Here is a 23,261-nt window from a genome sequence, read left to right as displayed (position 1 = left end):
CTCCTGGGGGTATAAAGGTATCTTGCTCTTTGGATTTGACTTTTCGTAGTAACTAATGGTGTTGAACATCTTTTCCTGTGTTTAGTAAGTTCTCAGTATATTAACTACAATGTACTTGTATTAAGTATAAAAGTACTTATTCCAATAGAGTTTTCAAAGAGGCCTTTGTGCCGGTTTTAAGCTTGTCAAAACCTTGTATGTCTGAAAGTATCATCTTTGCTTCTTCACATTTAAATAATAGTTTAGTGGGATGTAATTTTCTAGGTTCTTTTTCATCATCACTTAGAAATGTAATTTCATGGCTGCGCACGGTGGCTCACGCTTGTAATCCCAGTTCTTTGGGAGGCCGAGGCAGGCAGATCACCTAAGGTCAGGAGTTTGAGAGCAACCTGGCCAACATATTGGAAACCCATCTCTACTACAAATACAAAAATTAGCGGGGCATGGTGTCAGGGGCCTCTCATCCGAGCTACTCAGGCAGCTGAGGCTAGAGAATCGCTTGAACCCAGGAGGCAGAGGTTGCAGTGAGTGGAGATCGCACCACTGTACTCCAGCCTGGGTGACAAGAGTGAAACTCTGTCTCAAAAAAAAAATTATATATATATAATTACATATATAAATTATATATATAATTTCATTGCTTTTTGTCTACAATTTTTTTGTTAGGAAAACTTAATGCCAATCCGGTTCTGATTCTTCTGTGAACTATATTCCTTCTTTCTGTAAGCTTTTTGAATTTTTTTTTTTTGTGGTCTTTGATTTTCCTAAATTTTATTACAATATGTCAAAGCTTAGGTTTTTCCCTATTGTTTGATGTTCCGCAAGACTTTTGCATTGAAGTTGTTTTATCATTAATCATTATTATTATTATTATTATTTGAGATAGGGTCTTGCTCTGCTACCCAAGCTGGAGTGCCTGGCTCACTGCAGCCTCAGCCTCCCAGGCTCAAGTGATTCTCCCACCTGAGCCTCCAAAATAGTTAGAACTATATGATGCACTCCACCATGCCCAGCTAATTTTTAATTTTTTTTTTTTTTAATACAAGATCTCACTACATTGCCCAGGCTGGTCTCTAGATTAATCTTTAAAACTTCACACTTAAGGGGTTTTTTTTTTTCTTTTTTTTTTTTTGGTTCCCGACAGGAAACATACACACAATTTTTAAATATGGTCTCTTTCTTACATCCATTTTCTCTTTCTGGAACTCACATTAGGCAGATACTGACACTGATATTTTCCATATCTCTTAAATGTTCTTTGGTATTTTCCATCTCATTATTTTTTAGTACCTTTTAGGAAAATGTCTTCACTTGATTTAGATCATCATTCATTTTACAGCTATTCTTGTTTTTCATTTTGTTTTGTTTTTGTTTGTTTGTTTGTTTTGAGACAGAGTCTCGCTCTGTTGCCCAGGCTGTAGTGAATGGTACAATCTCTGCTTACTGCAACCTCCACCTCCCAGGTTCAAGGGATTCTCCCGCCCCAGCCTCCTGAGTAGCTGGGATTACAGGTACCCACCACCATGCCCGGCTAATGTTTTGCATTTTTAGTAGAGATGGGGTCTCATGATGTTGGGCAGGCTGGTCTTGAACTCCTGACCTCAGGTGACCCACTCACCTCAGCCTCCCAAAGTGCTGGGATTACAGGTGTGAGCCACCGTGCCCAGCTCAACTATTCTTTTTTTTCCCCCCACTCTTCTGAGTCTGTTACCAACTTCGTATCAGTGTTTCCACTGGAGTCTATGTCACTACTTGTTCCTCGTTAATCATCTCTTATCTCCATGAGGATCTTCGCTGTGCTTAGAGTCCTGATCTGTCTTGTTCCATTCTGGTTTGTGTAGGACAGTTTGTCTCCTTTGATGTGCTCGTACTCTTAAAATATCTGTTTATTTTAACCTGCGAGCTTGTTTGTCCCTGAGCTTATCAGCTTCCTTAGCTAGTGACACACAGTCAGGGCCAAGGGCAAGGCCCCAGCCTGGGCTTTAGCAAGTGGGCTGGGAGCACCAGCAGCCTTTCCCAGAACAAAGTTCAGGCTCCTGAGTCCGACCTGAACTCAAACTGTGCGGCTGATTCTGCAGTTTACTGTTTTCTACTAACTTGCTCGTGGTGGCTTACTTTTCTTTGTGTTTAGTGATTTTTGTATGATAGATCCCTGCACTTCAGAACTTTATGGACATTCTTTGAGGCATCTTTGTTGTTTTTGTTTTTTTGAGACGGAGCTTCGATCTTGTTGCCCAGGCTGGAGTGCAGTGGCACGATCTCCACTCACTGCAACCTTTACCTCCCAGGTACAAGTGATTCTCCTGTCTCAGCCTCCCAAGTAGCTCAGGTTACAGGCATGTGCCACTACACCCGGCTAATTTTTTTGTGTTTAGTAGAGACAGGGTTTCACCGTATTAGGCTGGTCTTGAACTCCTGACTTCAGGTGATCCACCAGCCTTGGCCTCCCAGAGTGCTGGGATTACAGGCATGTGCCACCTCACCCAGCCTTGTTGTTTGTTTGTTATGACAGGGTTTCAATCTTTGACCCAGGCTGAAGTACAGTGACATGATCATTCCCTGCTGCAGCCCTGACCTCCTTGGCTCAAGTGATCCTCCCACCTCAGCCTCCCAAATAGTTGGGACTACAGGTGCGTGCCACCATACCCAGCTAATTTTTTTTTTTTTTTTTAATTTGAGTCCTGGATTTAAAGTGTGTTCTTCTAGAGAGGATTTGAGTTTGCTTCTTCCAGGTTTCTAGGGATATTACCGACCCAAGACTGACCCCTTCAGACTTAAATTTTCAGCTTAGGATTTCTGGGCCGCAAAGATAGGATGGATTTCAGCCATAAGTTCATGCGAGTGGTAACTGCTGGTGGTTAAGGACTCCTGTAGGAGATTCTCCACCTTGCATCCCGCCCAACGCTGCAGTCAAGACACAAAAGCCTCTTCTCAGCAAGGCCAGGGATGCTCTTTTTAATTCTCAGCAGTTCCCCCTCTTTGGGCCCCCAGCATTATGCAAGAGTCTTTATTTGTTTGTTTATTTATTTATTTATTTATTTATTTATTTATTTGAGACAGAGTTTTGCTCTTGTTACCCAGGCTGGAGTGCAATGGCGCCATCTCAGCTCACCGCAACCTCCGCCTCCTGGGTTCAGGCAATTCTCCTGCCTCAGCCTCCTGAGTAGCTGGGATTACAGGCATGCGTCACCATGCCCAGCTAATTTTTTGTATTTTTAGTAGAGACGGGGTTTCACCATGTTGACCAGGGTGGTCTCGATCTCTCGACCTCATGATCCACCTGCCTCGGCCTCCCAAAGTGCTGGGATTACAGGCGTGAGCCACCACGCCCGGCTATTTTTTATATTTTTTTGAGTCAAGAGTGTTGCTCCGTCTCCCAGGCTGGAGTGCAGAGATGCAATCTTGGCTCACTGTAACTCCCGGCTTCAAACAATTCTCCTGCCGCAGCCTCCCGAGTAGCTGGGATTACAGGCAGGCACCACCATACCTGGCTAATTTTTGTATTTGTAGTAGAGATATGGTTTCACCATATTGGCCAGGCTGATCTCGAACTCCTGACCTCCAGCAAACTGCCCGCTTTGACCTCCCAAAGTGCTGGGATTCCAGGCCACCGCTAGTCTTGATCTGCCCGCCCACCATGCTAGTCTGAGGCCTTCTTTCCTTCTTTCCTTTTGGCTGCCTGAGTCAAATTAAAAATCCAGACTCTAAAGCCAGGTGTGCAGCTGCTCACCTGTAGTCCCAGCTATTTGGGAGGCTGAGGCAAAAGGATTGCTTGAGCCCAGGAGTTCAAGTCTAGCCTGGACAACAAAGCAGAGACTCCTTCTCTAAAAAACAAAAAATAATAAAAATTCCCAGCTCTAGGCCACCTGGGATTAGCATAGGCCCTCCTCACTCACTGGTCTTGCTTTCTTTTTTTTTTTTTTTTTGAGACGGAGTTTCGCTCTTGTTACCCAGGCTGGAGTGCAATGGCGCGATCTCGGCTCACCGCAACCTCCGCCTCCTGGGTTCAGGCAATTCTCCTGCCTCAGCCTCCTGAGTAGCTGGGATTACAGGCACGTGCCACCACGCCCAGCTAATTTTTTGTATTTTTAGTAGAGACGGGGTTTCACCATGTTGACCAGGATGGTCTCGATCTCTCGACCTCGTGCTCCACCCGCCTCGGCCTCCCAAAGTGCTGGGATTACAGGCTTGAGCCACCGCGCCCAGCCTGGTCTTTCCGGGTCATCCTCCTCCTTTTTTCTGAGATGGAGTCTCGCTCTGTCACCCAGGGTAGAGTGCAGTGGTGTGATCTCAGCTCACTGCAACCTCTACCTCTTGGATTCAAGTGATTCTCCTCCCTCAGCCTCCTAAGTAGTTGGGATTACAGGCGTGTACCACCACACTCAGCTATTTTTAGTAGAGATGGGGCTTCACCATGTTGGTCAGGCTGGTCTTGAACTCCTGACCTCGTGATCCACCCACCTCAGCCTCCCAAAGTGCTGGGATTACTGGTGGGAGCCACCGTGCCCAGTGATGGGTCCTCCTCTCCTCCTTCTGACCTCCGCCTATTCTGGCCTCCATTACTTTCCTGTCAACTCAGCTGAGCTTTAAAAAAGTATTTTTTCTGGGACAGGCATGGTGGCTCACACCTGTAATCCCAGCACTTTGGGAGGCTGAGGGTGGGCAGATCACCTGATGTCAGGAGTTTGAGACCAGCCTGGCCAACATGGTGAAACCTCGTCTCTACTAAAAATACAGAAATTATCCAGGCGTGGTGGCACACCCCTGTAATCCCAGCTACTCGGAAGGCGGAGGCAGGAGAATCACTTGAACCCAGGAGGCAGAGGTTGCGGTGATCTGAGATCATACCACTGCACTCCAGCCTGGGTGACAGAGCTAGATTCCATCTCAAAAAAAAAAAAAAAAAAGAAAGAAAAAAGTATTTTTTCTGTATTTATTAAAAGTTCACTCAACACTTCAAGGTAGTCTGTATTGACAGAGATTTCTCTGCACATCTAATTATCTCTAATGTCAAAAACAAAAATTCTGTCTGGTCATGGTGGCTCTCGCCTGGAATCCCAGTAGTTTGGGAGGCCAAAGTGGGCAGATCATCTGAAGTCAGAAGTTTGAGACCGGCCTGGTCAACTTGGTGAAATCCTGTCTCTACTAAAAATACAAAAATTAGCCAGGTGTGGTGGCGGGTGCCTGTAATCCCAGCTACTTGGGAGGCTGAGGCAGGAGAATCACTTGAACCTGAAGGCGGAGGTTGCAGTGAGCCTAGGTCACAATACTGCACTCCAGCCTGGGTGACAGAGAGAGACTCCATCTCAAAAAAAAAAAAAAAGGAATTCTATATATATTTTGTACAAAAAGTCACATTAATATAAGGATATAATATATAAATATGTAATAATTCTGTATCAGCGATACCTTCAGACAGCCCACTTCCTAAGTCAGGCTGTCATGAAACCCCTGCAGTGCATCAGGTATCCTGGCATGAGGAAGGGGTTACTTTTTTTTTTTCTTAGCCATGCATGAGCAATGGGTTACTCTTTACAATGATACCCTCTGTTACTAAAATGGGACTTTCTGTGTCAGTTTCACCAGAGATGCCAAAGGCTGAGAACAAAACAGTAGGTGCCAAATCCTTCCACATTCTAAAGGCAGGAGGAGCTAGAGCCCCTCTGCGGCTCATGCCAAGAAATTGTAAAACTATTAGCTCCACGTTGGAAAGGATTAGCTCGGCATCCATGTCCAGGCCATGGAGGAACGTAAGAGGATTCATTCGGAAACAGTTGTCTGTGTGCTGGACATTGCTCTTCTCTCGAGGCAGGAGGGGTGGGGTGCTTCATCTTCAGCCTATGCCAAATGAGAGAACACTTCAAGAGGACCATTTGGAGAGCATGACATGTCTTCTGGAGTTTGAGGGACCCAGGGACTGCGATGTGACTCCCTGTTGGTGGCTAGCCCCTGGAGATGGCTGCCTTTGGCACGATTTGCACTCTCAGAGTTCCTGTAGGCCTGCTGTGATTCTCTCGAAAGGGAGGCAGCCTGGTTCCAGCCAAAGGGAGCACCAGAAGGATGGGGTGGCCTGGACTTCTGGAGCCTGAGGGGCTGAGCAGGCATCCTGGTGTCCAGCTGGAGAAGGTGTGGCCTTCCGGGGACAGCAGCTACCCCGGGGGTGGAGACTCTCCAGAACCCAGGAGAAAACAACTAGGAGAAAAGAAGCACCATTGGAATCTGTCACTCCCAGACTCGACTCGTGGAGTGCAACCTATCCTTCCTGCTGGATGTGGTGGCTCATGCCTGTAGTCCCAGCACTTTGGGAGGCCGAGGGGGGTCGGATTGCCTGAGAAGAGTTCGAGACCAGTCTGGTGAACATGGTGAAGCCCCGTCTCTACTAAAAACACAAAAACATTGACCGGGCGTGGTGGTGTGTGCCTGTAATCCCAGCTACTCTGGAGGCTGAGACAGGGGAATTGCTTGAACCAGGGAGGTGGAGGTTGCAGGGAGCCAAGATCGAGCCACTGCACTCCAGCCTGAGTGACAGAGCAAGACAGGCCTGGGACAGCAGGCAGTATGAGAAAGAGAAATGACACTGACCGTGACCCCACAGACTCCAGGCTGGAGGAGGAGACAGGCTTTCAAGTCAATGACATTTGAAGGTTTGAGATGACACTAAATAAGACTGGCTAATACTTAGAAAAAGAAACTTTTTTTTTTTTTTTTTGGAGACAGAGTTTCACTCTTGTTACCCATGCCCAGCTAATTTTTGTATTTTTAGTGGAGACGGGGTTTCACCTTGTTGACCAGGATGGTCTCGATCTCTTGACCTCGTGATCCACCCGCCTCGGCCTCCCAAAGTGCTGGGATTACAGGCGTGAGCCACTGCGCCCGGCGAAACTTTTTTTTTTTTGAGACAGACTCTCGTGTCGCCCAGGCTGGTGTGCGGTAGCTCAATCTCGGCCCACGGCATCCTCTGCCTTCCAGGTTCAAGTGATTCTCATGCCTTAGCCTCCTGTGTAGCTGGAACTACAGACATGTGCCACCACACCCAGCTAGTTTGTGTATTTTTAGTAGAGATAAGTTTCACCATGTTGGCCAGGCTGGTCTTGAACTCCTAAACTGAGGTGATCCACTTGCCTCAGCCTCCCAAAGTGCTGGGATTATAGGCATAGCCACTGCTCCCGGCCAAGACGAATTTTTAAGTGAGAGACAAAAGAAAAAAACTCTTTAACCTGTTTATTACCCAAAAGAGATTGGAAAAACCGTGTCACCCAGGCCGAGGAAAGAACGTATCATTACAACTGATTTGTAGGGGCATTCCTGAGAAAGCAAAGTTGCTTTTTGTTCATACCTTAGCTCCTTCAGCACAAGGTTGTGTGGGAGTGGGAGGTCAGGGAAGCAGGTTGGCCACGTCCCCTGGCCCTCTTGGCCCACTTGCAGGCCGGGGCAACCTCCACCAGCAATGAGGAGACGTTTCATTGGAACTTTGGAGTTTTCATGTTACACCATCTGGACTTTTTTAAAAAACCAAAGAGGAAGATTGTCCTGCTTTTTCCTGGAAAGGCTGTGTAACCACCCCCAGTTTCACACAGGACAAAAAGAAGTCACACAGGAAGCTGACAAGTGGCAGTGATGAGAAGGACTCACTCTCTCCTTACATCCAGCAGGTCCAGCTTGCCTGTTGTGAGTTTCATAATATACTGAGTATTATCATGCGCTGGAGTCTCCATGGCGCAGGATGTGATCACGGGGTTAACTTGATTAAAAGCAAGACCCGGCCGGGCGCGGTGGCTCAAGCCTGTAATCCCAGCACTTTGGGAGGCCGAGGCGGGTGGATCACGAGGTCAAGAGATCGAGACCATCCTGGTCAACATGGTGAAACCCCGTCTCTACTAAAAATACAAAAAACTAGCTGGGCATGGTGGTGCGTGCCTGTAATCCCAGCTACTCAGGAGGCTGAGGCAGGAGAATTGCCTGAGCCCAGGAGGCGGAGGTTGCGGTGAGCCGAGATCACGCCATTGCACTCCAGCCTGGGTAACAAGAGTGAAACTCCGTCTCAAAAAAGCAAGACCCTGGGGCACTGTGGCTCACGCCTGTAATCCCAGCTCTTAGGGAGGCAGAGGCAGGAGGATAGCTTGAGCCCAAGAGTTCAAGACCTGCCTGGACAGTATAGTGAGATCCCATTCTTTAAAAAAAAAAAAAAGCAAGACCCTCAAATAACTGAAACTATGTAATGGAAAGTAGCCATGAAAATGTCATATGCAAGAATTGTTGGCTGGGCACGGTGGCTCACACCTGAATCCCAGCATGTTGGGAGGCCAAAGTGGGCAGATCACTTGAGATCAGGAGTTCTAGATCAGCCTGGCCAACGTCGTGAAACCTTGTCTCTACCAAAAATACAAAAATCAGCTGGGTGTCAAATGTCAAACACTAATCACCTAGTTTCTTTCACAAAAGTGACGTGCATTTCTCATATGCTGACCTCTCCTTTGATGACAAGAGGCTGTCAGGAGTGTGTGGCCCTCAGGTTCACAGTGTATTTTTGGCAATCAGACTTTGCAAGCTTTTATAGCTACTCTCTATATTGCAGGACTAGAACTATGGAAACATGGAAACTACATTTCTTAAATTATCTTATCTACAGACTTCTGGGTGTGATTTTTTTTTTTTTTTGAGTTGGGCTCACTCTTGTCACCCAGGCTGAAGTTCAGTGGTGTGATCTTGGCTCACTGCAACCTCCACCTCCCAGGTTCAAGCGATTCTCCTGCCTCAGCCTCCTGAGTAGCTGGGATTACAGGCACCCACCACCATGCCCAACTAATTTTGGTATTTTTAGTTAGAGATGGGGTTTTACCATGTTGGCCAGGCTGGTCTCAAATTCCTGACCTCAAGTGATCCACTCGCCTCGGCCTCCCAAAGTGCTGGGATTACAGGCATGAGCCACTGTGCCCGGCCAAAATCACTGCTTTTACACATAGCATCTATAGCATCACACTCAACAGAATTGTGTGGATGCACATGTACACTCTCATATAGACCCATTTCATCAGTCCTGACCCTTTCCGACCAAAATCTCCCCACAGTTCTGGCAGCACATCCAGGTTGCCAGTCCTTGCTATAGTTTCAGAGTAAACATTGGGCCCTTGGAGTCTGATCCCACAGTTTCACTGGGCACAGAAAACTGTGTCCTAGAACACTTTGCCTTCACACAAAGCTTGAAGGACAGGATGGAGGTGCCCTGACAGTGGTTGGGGAGTGGAGGTCATGTTTCTCCAGTTAAAAGCCTGGGCGCTGCGCTGGGTACAGTGGCTCGTGCTTGTAATCCCAACCACTTTGAAAGCCAAGGCGGGTGGATCACTTGAGGCCAAGGGTTTGAGACCAGCCTGGTCAACATGGAGAAGCCCCATCTCTACCAAAAATACAAAAATTAGCCGGGTGTTGTGGTGGCGTGAACCTGTAGTCCCAGCTACTAGGGAGGCTGAGGCAGGAGAATTGCTTGAACCCAGGAGGCAGAGGTTGCAGTGGGGGAAGATCACGCCACTGTACTCCAGCCTGGGTGACAGAGTGACACTCTGTCTCAAACAAACAAACAAAAAATGGGCATTGCCCTATCTAGCATATGTACACACAAACACTGAAAATGGTAGACCCTGCTTATCATTTGCTTCTCGGCTCAAATATCACCTTCTCAGGAAGGACCTCCTGAACCTTACGAAGCAGCAGGCATAGTCCCAAGCCTGGCTTTATTTTTCCCCATAGCACACATCACCCTTTGACAAACTTTGTTTTACTTCTTATTTATCATTCTCTCCCTGTATTTTGAACGGAAGTTTTGCAAGTAGAGGGACCTTTACCTATTTTGCTTACTCTTATTTCCTTAGCATCTAGAAGAGTGCCCAACTCACAGCAGGTGTGCGATCAAATTCATTGAATGATAAAATATGGGCTTTCCCAGACTTCCTTGAAGCCAAGACATGGGCACGTCACCGAGGCCATGCCAATTAGAAGCACCCACTTGAGAACATGACCCAATGATGATTTAGACCCATCCCGGCACAGGGGGGAGCGGAGAAGCCAGCCAGAGCCAGTGAGCTGTCGCAGCAGCTCTGATGCAAGTGTCCGGGCCCAGCCCAGGGTCACTGTGTCAGCATTGCAAACTGTGGTGACTGTGCCTGGGATGTTTTCACTGGCCCAGATCTGTGGCGGGATTTTGGGTGAGGTTGTTGGCTGTGTCACTCCCAAGCCTGGTCTCGCCTTACCAGAAAATTGTGAGAGGCACCCAGCATCCTTTTAATAAAAGTTTTTTGCTTTTATATAACTTTTTTAAAAAAATGGTCAGGCATGGTAGCTCATGCCTGTAATGGGAGGCTGAGGTGGGCAGATCAGGAGTTCGAGACCAGCCTGGGCAATATGGTGAAATCCCATCTCTACTAAAAATACAAAAATTAGCGAGATGTGGTGGTGGGTGCCTGTAATCCCAGCTACTCAGGAGTCTGAGGCACAAGAATCACTTGAACCCAGGAGGTGGATGTTGCAGTGAGCAGATATCATGCCACGGCACTGCAGCCTGCCACAGACCTGGGCCAGTGAAAACATCCCAGGCACAGCCACCACAGTTTGCAATGCTGACACAGTGACCCTGGGCCAGGCCCCGACACCTGTGTCAGAGCTGCTGCGACAGCTCACTGGCTCTGGCTGGCTTCTCTGCTCCTCCTGTGCCAGGATGAGTCGAAATCATCATCTGGGTCATGTTCTCAAGTGGGTGCTTCTAATTGGCATGGTCTGGGTGATGTGCCCATGTCTTGGCTTCAAGGAAGTCTGGGAAAGCAAAGGATGGAGTGAAACTCTGTCCCCCAACAAAAAAATAATAATAATAATAATTTTTTTTTAATTGTTAATGGGCTTGGAACTAGATTGTCTGGAAGCAAATACCAGTGTCATCACTGACCAGTTAGTAATACTGGCTTGATCATGTAATTGTTCTGAGCTTTTTCTACATTGATAAATAAAATCACAGTACTACCTCACAGGATTGTGGTGAGGTCAAATGAGATCCTGCCTGTAAAGTGTGCTAGGGCATAGTTGACACTTATAGCCCTGGGTGATATAAGGCCAGGAGAAGTGTTTTGTTTGATAAACAGTTGTTTTTAACTGATTCCTAATATTTACAAGTTTGGGCATTTCAGGCCAAGTGTGGTGGCTCACACCTGTAATCTTAACACTGGGAGGCCAAGGCAGGAGGATGGCTTGAGCCCAGGAGTTTGAGACCAGCCTGGCAATATAGCTGGACCCTGTCTCTACAAAACAAAAAAAAAAATTAGCAGGGCGTGGTGGCACACCTGTGGTCCCATCTACTTGGGAGGCTGATATGGGAGGATCCCTTGAGCACAGGAGTTCAAGGCTGCAGTGAGCTATGATCACACCACTGCACTCCAGTCTGGGTGACAGAATGATACCCTGTCTCTAAAAGAATTTAAAAAGCAGTTTATAAAAACTTTGAATTTATAACTTTTCATTAAAAAAACTAGCTTTTCTTTTTCTTTCTGTTTTTAATATTTTTTATTTTAACCAGTGTCATGTGATACTAAAAACTAGAACCTTTTCAACAGTGGGACCATAATTCTACTTTGCAGCAATGAAAGTGAACTGAAAAGAGTCTAGCTCCTTTGGAAGAGGTAGGAAAACGCACTCATAATGTTATCTGCGTGGTCTTTGCTGTAGGACAGGCGCCCCCAAACTACGGCCTGCGAGCCGCATGCGGCCCCCTGAGGCCATTTATCCGGCCCCCCGCCACACTTCGGAAAGGGCACCTCTTTCATTGGTGGTCAGTGAGAGGAGCACAGTATGTGGCGGCCCTCCAATGGTCTGAGGGACAGTGAACTGGCCCCCTGTGTAAAAAGTTTGGGGATGCCTGCTGTAGGGTTTTGAATTTACAGCCTTGCACTAGGGATATAAAGATTTCCTGGCCCAGCACTGTGGTTCACGCCTGTAATCCCAGCACTTTGGGAGGCCGAGGTGGGTGGATCACCTGAGGTCAGGAGTTCGAGACCAGCCTGGCCAACATGGTGAAACTGCGTCTCTACTAAAAATACAAAAAATTAGCCGGGTGTGGTGGTGGGCGCCTGTAATCCCAGCTACTTGGGAGTCTGAGGCGGGTGGATCACCTGAGGTCAGGAGTTCAAGACTAGCCTCGCCAACATGGTGAAACTGTGTCTCTACTAAAAATACAAAAAATTAGCCGGGTCCACGGTGGTGGGTGCCTGTAATCCCAGCTACTTGGGAGTCTGAGGCAGGAGAATTGCTTGAACCCGAGAGTTGGAGATTGCAGTGAGCTGAGATCATGCCATTGCACTCCAGTTTGGGCAACAAGAGTGAAACTCTGTCTCCAAAAAAAAAAAAAAAAAAAAAATTTCTGAAGTTGCAAAATTGAAAAGTTTGACTAAATCGTCTCTAAGAACTTCAGACTATGTGGGTGCTTTATTTTTGTTTTTGTTTTGTGTGTGTGTGTGTGTGTGTGTGTGTGTGTGTGTGTGTGTGTGACAGGGTTTTGCTCTGATGCCCAGGCTGGTTTAAAACTCCTGGGCTCATGGGATCCTCCTGCCTTGACCTCCGTAAGTGTTGAGATTACCGGCATGAGCCACCGTGCTCAGCTTATTTTGGTTTTCTAGTCTCGCACAACAAATAATTCCAAAATTTAGTGGCTTTAAACAGGCATTTGATTGTCTCTGATGCTTCTAGGAGTTGAGTAAGTTTAGCTGGGCTGTTCTGCTCTGTATGATACCAGAAGGAACTATAGTCACCTGGGGGCGCCACTGGGCTGGAACAGTCAAGATGGCTCACTCGCATGATTGGTCCTTGGTATAGCTGTCAGCTGAGAGCTCGGTAGGCCTGTCTCAGTACTCCGCCTTCTGTCTTGGGGTTTTGGCAGTTTGGTGGCTGGATAAGAAGCAGGAAATGAGGCCGGGTGCAGTGGCTCACGCCTGTAATCCTGGCACTCTGGGAGGCCGCGACAGGCAGATCACCAAGTCAGGAGTTTGAGAGCAGCCTGGCCAACGTGTTGGAAACCCATCTCTACCTCAAATACAAAAATTAGCAAGGCATGGTGGCAGGGGCCTGTAATCCCAGCTACTCAGGAGACTGAGGCAGGAGAATTGCTTGAACACAGAAGGCAGAGGTAGCAGTGAGCGGAGATCATGCCACTGCACTCCAGCCTGGCGACAGAGCAAGACTCCGTCAAAAAAAAAAAAAAAGAAGCAGGAAGTGAGTAAATCACGTAAGATCAGGAGTTCAAGACCAGCCTGGCCAAAATGGTGAAACCCTGTCTCTACCAAAAAATACAAAAATTAGCCAGGTGTGGTGGCAGGTACCTGTGATACCAGCTACTCGTGGCAGGTACCTGTGATACCAGCTACTCTGGGCTGAGGCAGAAGAATTGCTTGATCCCAGAGGCAGAGATTATAGTAAGCCAAGATCGTACCACTCCACTCCAGCCTGGGCAATAGAGTGAGACTCAGTATCCAAAAAAAGAAAAAGGCAGGAGGTGAAATTTGCTAGTGTTAAAGCCCAGGTGGGGTTAGAAGTCCCAAAATGTTACTTTTACTGCAGTCTATTGGTCAAAGCAAGTCACAAGGGCAGCTCATATTCAAGTTGGTGGGCTGAGCAGGCTGAGAAATGCGCTTCCCCTCTTGAAGGTGCAACATATCTATAAAAGGAGGAGGGGACTATCAGGTCACCTTTGGAGACTAGCGACTACATAGACCCAACATTTTAGTATTTACTCTGTGTCTTAGTCCATTTTGTGTTACTATCACAAAATACCACAGGCTACGTAATTTATAAAGAAAAAAAATTTATTTCTCATAATTCTAGAGGCTGGGAAGTCCAGTATCAAGGTGCTGGCATCTGGTGAGGGCCTTTGTGTTGTGTCAGAAGGCAGAAGGGCAAGAGAACAAAAGGAACCCAAACTCACTTTTATAACAAACCCACTGTAATGAAAACTAACACTCCACAAAAACAATATTAATGCACTCTGCCCTCGTGACCTAATCGCCTATTAAGCCTTACCTCCCAACACTTGCACTGGGAACCTAGTTTCCCACATATGAGCTTTGAGGGATACATTCAAACCATAGCACTCTGCCTTAATGAAATTATAGCATAGAATGAAAGATTAGAGTCTTCTGGCAGTTTAGTAAATCCAGAATTCTTATCACCCCTTACCACAACAGTTATTGAAGACCTATTTCCAGAAAATATCCCACTTCAGGGCTGGCTAAAATCTGCTGCATCTTAGAACACTGCTTAAACTTCTATCAGGAGGAGAATAACTGATAGAATTCTCCCTAATCTCTTCTGCGTGTTTGCCTTTTAAACTATATACTTGTGAGCTAGAGGTTGATAAAATAAACATGAGTGACTGGAACAGATTAATTCATTCTTCTTAAGTTATATAGTTTTCTCTTCTGTTGACTCTGGAAATGTCAGGATTCCAGCTAGGGTTTGAAAGATTATATCAAAAGGGGCTGTATTAGTCTGTTTTCACACTGCTATAAAGAACTACCTGAGCCTGGGTAATTTATAAAGAGGTTTAACTGATTCACAGTTCCACATGGCTAGGGAGGCCTCAGGAAACTTACAATCATGATGGAAGGTGAAGAGGCCAAGCAAGGCACGTCTTACATGATGGTGGGAGAGAGTGAAGGGGGAAGTGCTACACTTTTAAATCATCAGATCTCCTGAGAACTCACTCACTATCATGAGAACAGCAAGGGGGATATCCACCCCCATGATCCAATTGCCTCCCACGAGACCCCTCCCTTGACATGTGGGGATTACCATTTGACATGAGAGTTGGGTGAGGACACAGAGCCAAACCACATCAGGGGCTACAACTAGAGCCAGGGGACCCTGACAGGAACCTAGGACAGAAGAACTGTCCTGACTCTGAGCAGTTGCATCCTGACACACATGGAAGATGTTGGAGCTGAGACATAGATCATCTAGCTTGTACTGGGAAAGAGTCCAGGGAAAATTAAGATGAATCAAAACTCACACCAAAGATAAACCAGTGTCAGCATTATGGAACTCACAAAAACGTGTGAAATCAGATAGTCAGGTATGGTGGCACAGGCCTGTAGTCCCAGCCATTCAGGAGGCTGAGGCATGAGGATCGCTTGAGCTGGGGAGGTCAAGGCTGCAGCGAGCTATGATCATACATACCACTGTATTCCACAACAGACCCTGTCTCAAAAAAGAAAAAAAAAAGGAAAAGAAATTAAAAACCCATCAGTAGAAACTTAAAATAAATCTAAACTGAAATGCAGAGAGGTTTTTAGCAGCAATTTAAAAATCATAAACTTCAAGCAGGGTGTGGTGGTTCACACCTGTAATCCCAGCACTTTGGGAGGCTGAGACAGGAGGATTGCTTGACCCAAGGAGTTTGAGACCAACCTGGGAAACATAGCAAGATCCAATCTCTAGTTTAAAAACAAATCATGGCCGGGTGTGGTGGCTCAAGCCTGTAATCCCAGCACTTTGGGAGGCCGAGGCGGGTGGATCACGAGGTCAAGAGATCGAGACCATCCTGGTCAACATGGTGAAACCCCGTCTCTACTAAAAATACAAAAAATCTGCTGGGCATGGTGGTGCGTGCCTGTAATCCCAGCTACTCAGGAGGCTGAGGCAGGAGAATTGCCTGAACCCAGGAGGCGGAGGTTGCGGTGAGGCGAGATCGCGCCATTGCACTCCAGCCTGGGTAACAAGAGCGAAACTCTGTCTCAACAACAACAACAACAACAACAACAAAATCATAAACTTCAAGGCCAAGGGCAGAAATTAGTGTGAAATCAGGCCAGGGAATGATTTAGAGGTCAGTATGGCCAGTTGCTGTGACCAAAAGATTTTTTTTTTTTTTCAAAAATAAGATATGTTTCTTCTTTTCTTACAGGAGCCTTGCCTTAGAGATGTCTCTGAACAATTTGGACCCTGACAAGAGCGGTAAAGGAGAAATCGGGATACTCTTGTGATTCCCCCAGTCAACTGCTGTTGCAGCTGCTCATCTGCTGAGACAGCAGCTCTTGACACCGGCTACACATTAAACTTAAAAAAAAAAAAAATACTGTTGCCTGGATGCTACCCCAACTCATGAATAAGAATTTCTAGGGGTAGGTCCCAGCCACTGGTGTTTTCGCAAGTGTCCCTGGGTAATTCTAATGTGTATTCAGTATTGAGTCCCACTAGCCTGACACCTTCGTTCCTGCTGAAACAGAAGTAATCCACTGCAGAGGAGAGGAGGTTGTCTCATTCTCAGCCTTGGGATTTTTTAGTTATCATAGCTCCAAAGCCATAGGAACTGGCAGGGGAGCATTCTTAAGTGGGTGATGGATGTAGGAGCTCCAGGAAGCCTCAGAACATCAAGTCCCAGTATTTTTCTACTTGTACAGCTATTCAAGATGAGGGCCAAACCCTTCTTTGAAATCCAACTCTACTCTAGGCTGGCTGGCTGGCCCCAGACCAGGATTTAGCTTCAACAAACAGAATGTGATCAGAGGCTTGGGGCCTCTGGAAAAGGAAAGCAGAAAAGCATTCTTCCAAATCCTGTTCAATTAATTCCACAAATAGCTGTGGCCATGGCTGCAAAGGTACCAAGGTCCAATGATTAAGAACTCTAGGCCGGGTGCAGTCGCTCACACCTGTAATCCCAGTACTTTGGGAGGCCGAGGCGGGTGGATCACCTGAGTTCAGGAGTTCAAGACCAGCCTGGCCAACATGGTGAAACCCCATCTCTACTAAAAATACAAAAAAATTAACTGGACATGGTGGCAGGTGCCTGTGGTCCCAGCTACTTGAGAGGCTGAGGCAGGAGAATTGTTTGAACCCAGGAGGCGGAGGTTGCAGTGAGCCAAGATTGCACCACTGCATTCCAGCCTGGGCAACAAAGTGAGACTCCATCTCAAAAAAACAAAACAAAACAAAACAAAACAAAACAAAAAAAATGCCGGGCGCGGTGGCTCAAGCCTGTAATCCCAGCACTTTGGGAGGCCGAGGCGGGTGGATCACGAGGTCGAGAGATCGAGACCATCCTGGTCAACGTGGTGAAACCCCGTCTCTACTAAAAATACAAAAATTAGCTGGGCATGGTGGCACGTGCCTGTAATCCCAGCTACTCAGGAGGCTGAGGCAGGAGAATTGCTTGAACCCAGGAAGCAGAGGTTGCGGTGAGCCGAGATCGTGCCATTGCACTCCAGCCCGGGTAACAAGAGCGACACTCTGTCTCAAAAAAAAAAAAAAAAAAAAAAAAAAAAAAAAAAAATAGAACTCCAGCTTTGGGGTCAGATAGTCCTGGGTTCTCATGCCGGCTTGACGAGGCCCATAAGCTGTGCACTCTGGGCAAGGTACCATATGAGCCTGAAGTCCCCAACTCCCCCAAAACAAAATCCCCAAAAAAGAGCTGTCTTGCTGAGCGCAGTGGCTCACGCCTGTAATCCCAGCACTTCGGGAGACTGAGGTGGGTGGATCACCTGAGGTTGGGAGTTTGAGACCAGGCCGACAAACATGGAGAAACCCCATCTCTACTAAAAATACAAAATTAGCCAGGCATGGTGGTGCATGCCTGTAGTCCCAGTTACTTGGGAGGCTGAGGCAGGGGAAGCGCTTGAACTTGGGAGGGGGAGGTTGCAGTCAGCTGAGACCTTGCCATTACACTCCAGCCTGAGCAACAAGAACGAAATTCCAAAAGCAAACAAAAGAGTTGTCTTGTAGTCAAGCCCTTACAACACCTCTCATATTATAGGGTGCCCTCTCAATCACCTGGTTTGGAAAAAAGACTGCTTGAAATGTACATCACCTTAGATGACCTCAATTAATGCAAGTTTGGGGTATCTATAGAGGCTAAAAATCAGACAGAATCAGTTTTTTTAAGTGGCAGAGAAATTTTTCAGTTTTTAAGTGTATGAGAAATTCATAACATTTATCATCTTAACCATTTTTTAAGTGTTAAGTATATTTTCATTGTTGTGAAATAGATCTCCAGATCTTGTAGAACTGAAACTGTGTATTCATTAAACAACTCCTTTTTGCCTCTTACCTCCAGCTCCTGGTAACTACCCTTCAACTTTCTTTATCTATGACTCTGACAACAGTAGATACCTCATATAAGTGAAATCATATAGTATTTGTCCTTCTGTGACTGGCTTTTGTCACTTAGTGTAATGTCTTCAAGGTTAGTCCATGTTGTTGGTCATGTGACAGGATTTCCTTCCTCTGAATAATATTGCATGGTATGAATAGACCACATTTTATCCATTCATCCACTGATGGACGCGTGGGTTGCTTCCACCTATTGGCTGTTGCAAATAATGCTGCCATAAATGTGAGTGTACAAATATCTGTTTCGGATTATACCGTCAATTCTTTTGGATCTATACCCAGATGTGGGGCTGTTAAATCTTATGGCAGTTCTATTTTTAATTTTTTTTTTTTGAAATGGAGTCTTGCTCTGTTGCCCAGGCTGGAGTGCAGTGGCATGATCTCGACTCATTGCAACCTCCGCCTCCTGGGTTCAAGCGATTCTCCTGCCTCAGCTTCCTGAGTGGCTGGGATTATAGGCACCTGCCACCACACCTGACTAATTTTTTTTATTTTTGGTAGAGACAGGGTTTCACCATGTTGGCCTAGATGGTTTTGATCTCTTGACCTGTGATCTGCCCGCCTTGGCCTCCCGAAGTGCTGGGATTACAGGCATGAGCCACTGTGCCCAGCCTATTTTTAATTTTTTGAAGAACTACCATACAGTTTTCCATAGTGGTTGCACCATTTTACAACCCAACTGTTGGGTTTTTTCTCACACCTCTTCAACACCAAATAAGGGTAGTTGTTTTCTTCCCTTCCTGACACCAACCCATTCTCCAACTCTCCAGACACCAGCGGAGTATCATACCTTTCAATTCCATTTTGACAGTAACTACCCAGAGTTACCATAAGACTCACAGGTTTAAGGATTCAGTCCCACAAGACTGCCTTCACTTATATGACCTGGGCCAGTGTCCCGTATGGGTCCCCAAGTTACCCACACTTCTGTCTGACATAACTATAAATTCAGGGGTTCCCACAACCTTCCCAGATTTGATAATTTGCTAGAATGACTCACGGGACCCAAGAAAGTGCATTACTTACTATCATCAGGTTATTACAAAGGATACAACTCAAGGAACAGCCAAATGGAAGAAATACATAGAGCAAAGTATGGGGACGGGATAAGTGGAGCTTTTGTGCCCTCTCTGGGTATACCACCCTTCTAGCACCTCAATGCATTGCCAACGCAGAAGCTTCCAAAACCCTGTTGTGTAGAAATTTTAATTGTGGTTTTATACATAGTCATATGTAGGCCTGATTGATTCTATTACTGGCCATTGCCAATAATCCATTGCCAATTGACTCAATCTTTAACCTCTCTCCTCTCCTGACAGAGGCATGGCTTTCAGGAAAAGAAAGTATTTCCCCTCCACTGAAACCAGGGCAGGCAATTAGCAGGGTGTGGAGAGAGGATGAGAGGGTTTTTTGTGAGTGAGCTACTCTGTTGAAAAGTGGATCTGCTGGATACAGTGGCTCATAACTGTAAACCCAGCACTTTGGGAGGCCAAGACATGTAGATCACTTGAGGTTAGGAGTTCGAGACCTCACTGGCCAACATGGCGAAACCCTATCTCCACAAATAATACAAAATTTAGCTGGATGCAGTGGCATGTGCCTGTAATCCTAGCTACTTGGGAGGTTGAGGCAGGAGAATTGCCTCTTGAACCCAGGAGGCTGACATTGCAGGGAGCCAAGATGGCACCACTACACTCCAGCCTGGGCGACAGAGTGAGACTGTATTAAAAAAAAAAGAAAAAGAAAAAAAAGTGGATCTAATTAAATACAGTATTCCCCTTCCTTAACTGAAGTTTCACCTTTCCGTTTGGTACCTGCTATCAACCAATGTCAGAAAATAGGTGAGTACAGTACAGATAGATGTTTGGGAGACCACATTCCCATAACCTTTATTAAGGTATACTGTTATATTTTATTAGTCGTTAGTCTCTTACTGTACCTAATTTATAAATTAAACTTTGTCATAAGTATGTGTGTATAGGAAAAAACATGGTTTATATAGGATTCAGTACTATCTGCAGTTTCAGGCATCCACTAAGGTCTTGGAACACGCAGCCCTCGGATAAAGGGGAACTACTAAATAGGCATAGCGTGAATGTACAGTGGTTTGAGAAAGCCTATAACATGCTGGGGCATAATGCATAGAAGCCAGTATTACGGCACTGGCTTTTGAGGGGGAAAAAAGTTTTATCACAAGTCAACTGGCAAGAAGATAGGAGAGAGGCAGCAGTCCAACTGGTCTCCCCAGTCTGAGGGTGGGTCAAGCCTTTATGGCCGCCCATCTCGTCCCAGGTGATGCCAGTGCAGTTGGTCAGCCAGGCTGGTAACAATTAGGAGGTGAAAGCCCTTTCTATGGCACATGCCTGGACAATTGGGCTCTGCGTGATCTGTGACAACCTAAGCAATGGTTCATCAGCTTGAGGCTGTCCCACGGCTACAAAAGGAAGCTCAGCCCCTAGATGACTTTTTAGAGCAGAGCTGCCCTACTAACCTGAAATGACCACTTCTAGACTATTACGCAAAAGAAATATTTTTTATTTTTATTTATTATTTTTGAGACGGAGTCTCGCTTTGTCACCATGCTGGAGTGCAATGGTGCAATCTTGGCTCACTGCAGCCTCTGCCTCCCAGGTTCAAGTGATTCTCCTGCCCCAGCTTCCCAAGTAGCTGGGACTACAGGCGTGAGCCACCACACCTGGCTAATTTTTGTATTTGTAGTAGAGACGGAGTTTCACCATGTTGGTCAGGCTGGTCTTGACCTCTTGACCTCGTGATCCACCTGCCTTGGCCTCCTAAAGTGCTGGGATTAGAGGCGAGAGCCATGACGCCTGGCCAAATATTTTTAGCTTTTAATTTAAGCTACTGTGTTTGAGGTTTCTTTGTTGCAGCAGTGTAGTCTTTAACACAGATAGGAAATCCGTTCAGAAAGGGAGGACAACTTATGTACACAGAGCTTGCTGACCTGACTTCATCCACTTAAAATAGGCATTTTTTTTTTTTTTTTTTTTCTGAGAGGGAGTTTTGCTCTGGTCACCCAGGCTGGAATGCAATGGTGAGATCTCGGCTCACTCCAGCCTCTGGCCCCTGGGGTTCAAGTGATTCTCCTGCCTCAGCCTCCTGAGTAGCTGGGATTACAGGCATCTGCCATCATATCTGGCTAATTTTTGTATTTTTAGTAGAGTCAGGGTTTCACCATATTGGCCAGGCTGGTTTCAAACTCCTGACCTAAAGTGAGCTGCCTGCCTTGGCCTCCCAAAGTGCTGGGATTACAGGCATGAGCCACCTGGCTCGGCTAAAGTATACATCTTTTTTTTTCTTTTTTTTTTTTGAGACGGAATTTCGCTCTTGTTACCCAGGCTGGAGTGCAATGGCACGATCTCGGCTCACCGCAACCTCCGTCTCCTGAGTTCAGGCAATTCTCCTGCCTCAGCCTCCTGAGTAGCTGGGATTACAGGCACGTGCCACCATGCCCAGCTAATTTTTTGTATTTTTTTTTTTTTTTTTTTTTTTGAGACGGAGTTTCGCTCTTGTTGCCCAGGCTGGAGTGCAATGGCGCGATCTCGGCTCACCGCAACCTCCGCCTCCTGGGTTCAGGCAATTCTCCTGCCTCAGCCTCCTGAGTAGCTGGGATTACAGGCACGTGCCACCATGCCCAGCTGATTTTTTGTATTTTTAGTAGAGACGGGGTTTCACCATGTTGACCAGGATGGTCTCGATCTCTCGACCTCGCGATCCACCCGCCTCGGCCTCCCAAAGTGCTGGGATTACAGGCTTGAGCCACCGCGCCCGGCAATTTTTTGTATTTTTAGTAGAGACGGGGTTTCACCGTGTTGACCAGGATGGTCTCGATCTCTTGACCTCGTGATCCACCCGCCTCGGCCTCCCAAAGTGCTGGGATTACAGGCTTGAGCCACCGCGCCCGGCCATTAAAGTATACATCTTAACGGTTTTTGATATAACGGAAAGCACCACCCCAAATGAGATTTTTGTCACTAGAGATTAATTTGATTTGATATAAATGGATCATCTAGTATGTAGGCTTTGTGTATGGTTTTGCTCAGGATAGTGACTTTAGATTCATCCGTGTTATCACATACATCAGTAGTTTGTCCCTTTTTATTGCTGAGTAGTAGTATGCTGTACAGATATGCTACATTTTATTTATTCATTTCTGTTGATGGACATTTTAACGAGTCTATTATTCACACATCAAGGGTGACTCCAAATATGATGTCATTTCTTTTATATTCAAGCTCATTTTCTTTTTCTTTCTTTTTTTTTTTTTTAATTGTACTTTGGGTTCTGGGGTACCTGTGCACATCCTGCCTCCTGCAGGATTGTCGCCTAAGTACATATATGCCACATCCCCCCACCACCCCATCGCCCGCATCAGGCATTTCTCCGGTGTTATCCCTCCCCATCCACCCCGCCTCCACTGTCTCTCCCCTCCCCTCCCCTCCACCCCCCCACCTAGCCCAGTGAGTGTTGTTCCCCTCCCTGTGCCCAAGTGTTCTCATTGTTCATCACCCACCTATGAGTGAAAACGTGGTGTTTGGTTTTCTATTCTTGTGTCAGTTTGCTGAGAATGATGGTTTCTAGATTCATCCATGTGTCTACAAAGGACACAAATTCATCATTTTTATGGCTGCATAGTATTCCGTGGTGTATATGTGCCACATTTTCCCTGTCCAGTCTATCATTGATGGGCATATGGGTTGGTTTCAGGTCTTTGCTATCGTAAACAGCGCCAAAGTGAACATACATGTGCATGTGTCTTTATAATAGAATTATTTCTAATCCTTTGGGTATATACCCAGTAATGGGATTGCTGGGTCAAATGGAATTTCTATTTCTAGATCCTTGAGGAATCGCCACACTGTCTTCCACAATGGTTGAACTAATTTACACTCCCACCAACAGTGTAAAAGTGTTCCTTTTTCTCTACATCCTCTCCAGCGTCTGTTGTCTCCAGATCTTTTAATGATCGCCATTCTAACTGGCGTGAGATGGTATCTCAATGTGGTTTTGATTTGCATTGATCTAATGACCAGCGATGATGAGAATTTTTTCTTATGTTTTTTGGCCTCAAAAATGTCTTCTTTTGAAAAGTGTCTGTTCATATCCTTCAC

The 23,261-nt window shown here is 46.2% G+C and overlaps 1 protein-coding gene across 1 annotated transcript in view; it reads left to right on the top strand.

Moving 5' to 3' along the window:
- Window positions 1–16,957, top strand: part of UBN2 (ubinuclein 2) — a 104,215-nt gene extending 87,258 nt beyond the window's left edge. Inside the window, exon 16 of the mRNA XM_074379014.1 lies at window positions 15,932–16,957. Within this exon, the coding sequence (XP_074235115.1) occupies window positions 15,932–15,973 (42 nt within the window). The 3' untranslated portion in view covers window positions 15,974–16,957. The remainder of the gene's footprint in view (window positions 1–15,931) is intronic.
- The last annotated feature ends 6,304 nt before the right edge of the window (window positions 16,958–23,261 follow it).

This window comes from Saimiri boliviensis, chromosome 10, assembly GCF_048565385.1.
Source record: "Saimiri boliviensis isolate mSaiBol1 chromosome 10, mSaiBol1.pri, whole genome shotgun sequence".
NCBI lineage: Eukaryota > Metazoa > Chordata > Mammalia > Primates > Cebidae > Saimiri > Saimiri boliviensis.
This window is presented reverse-complemented; position numbering and strand designations above follow the sequence as displayed.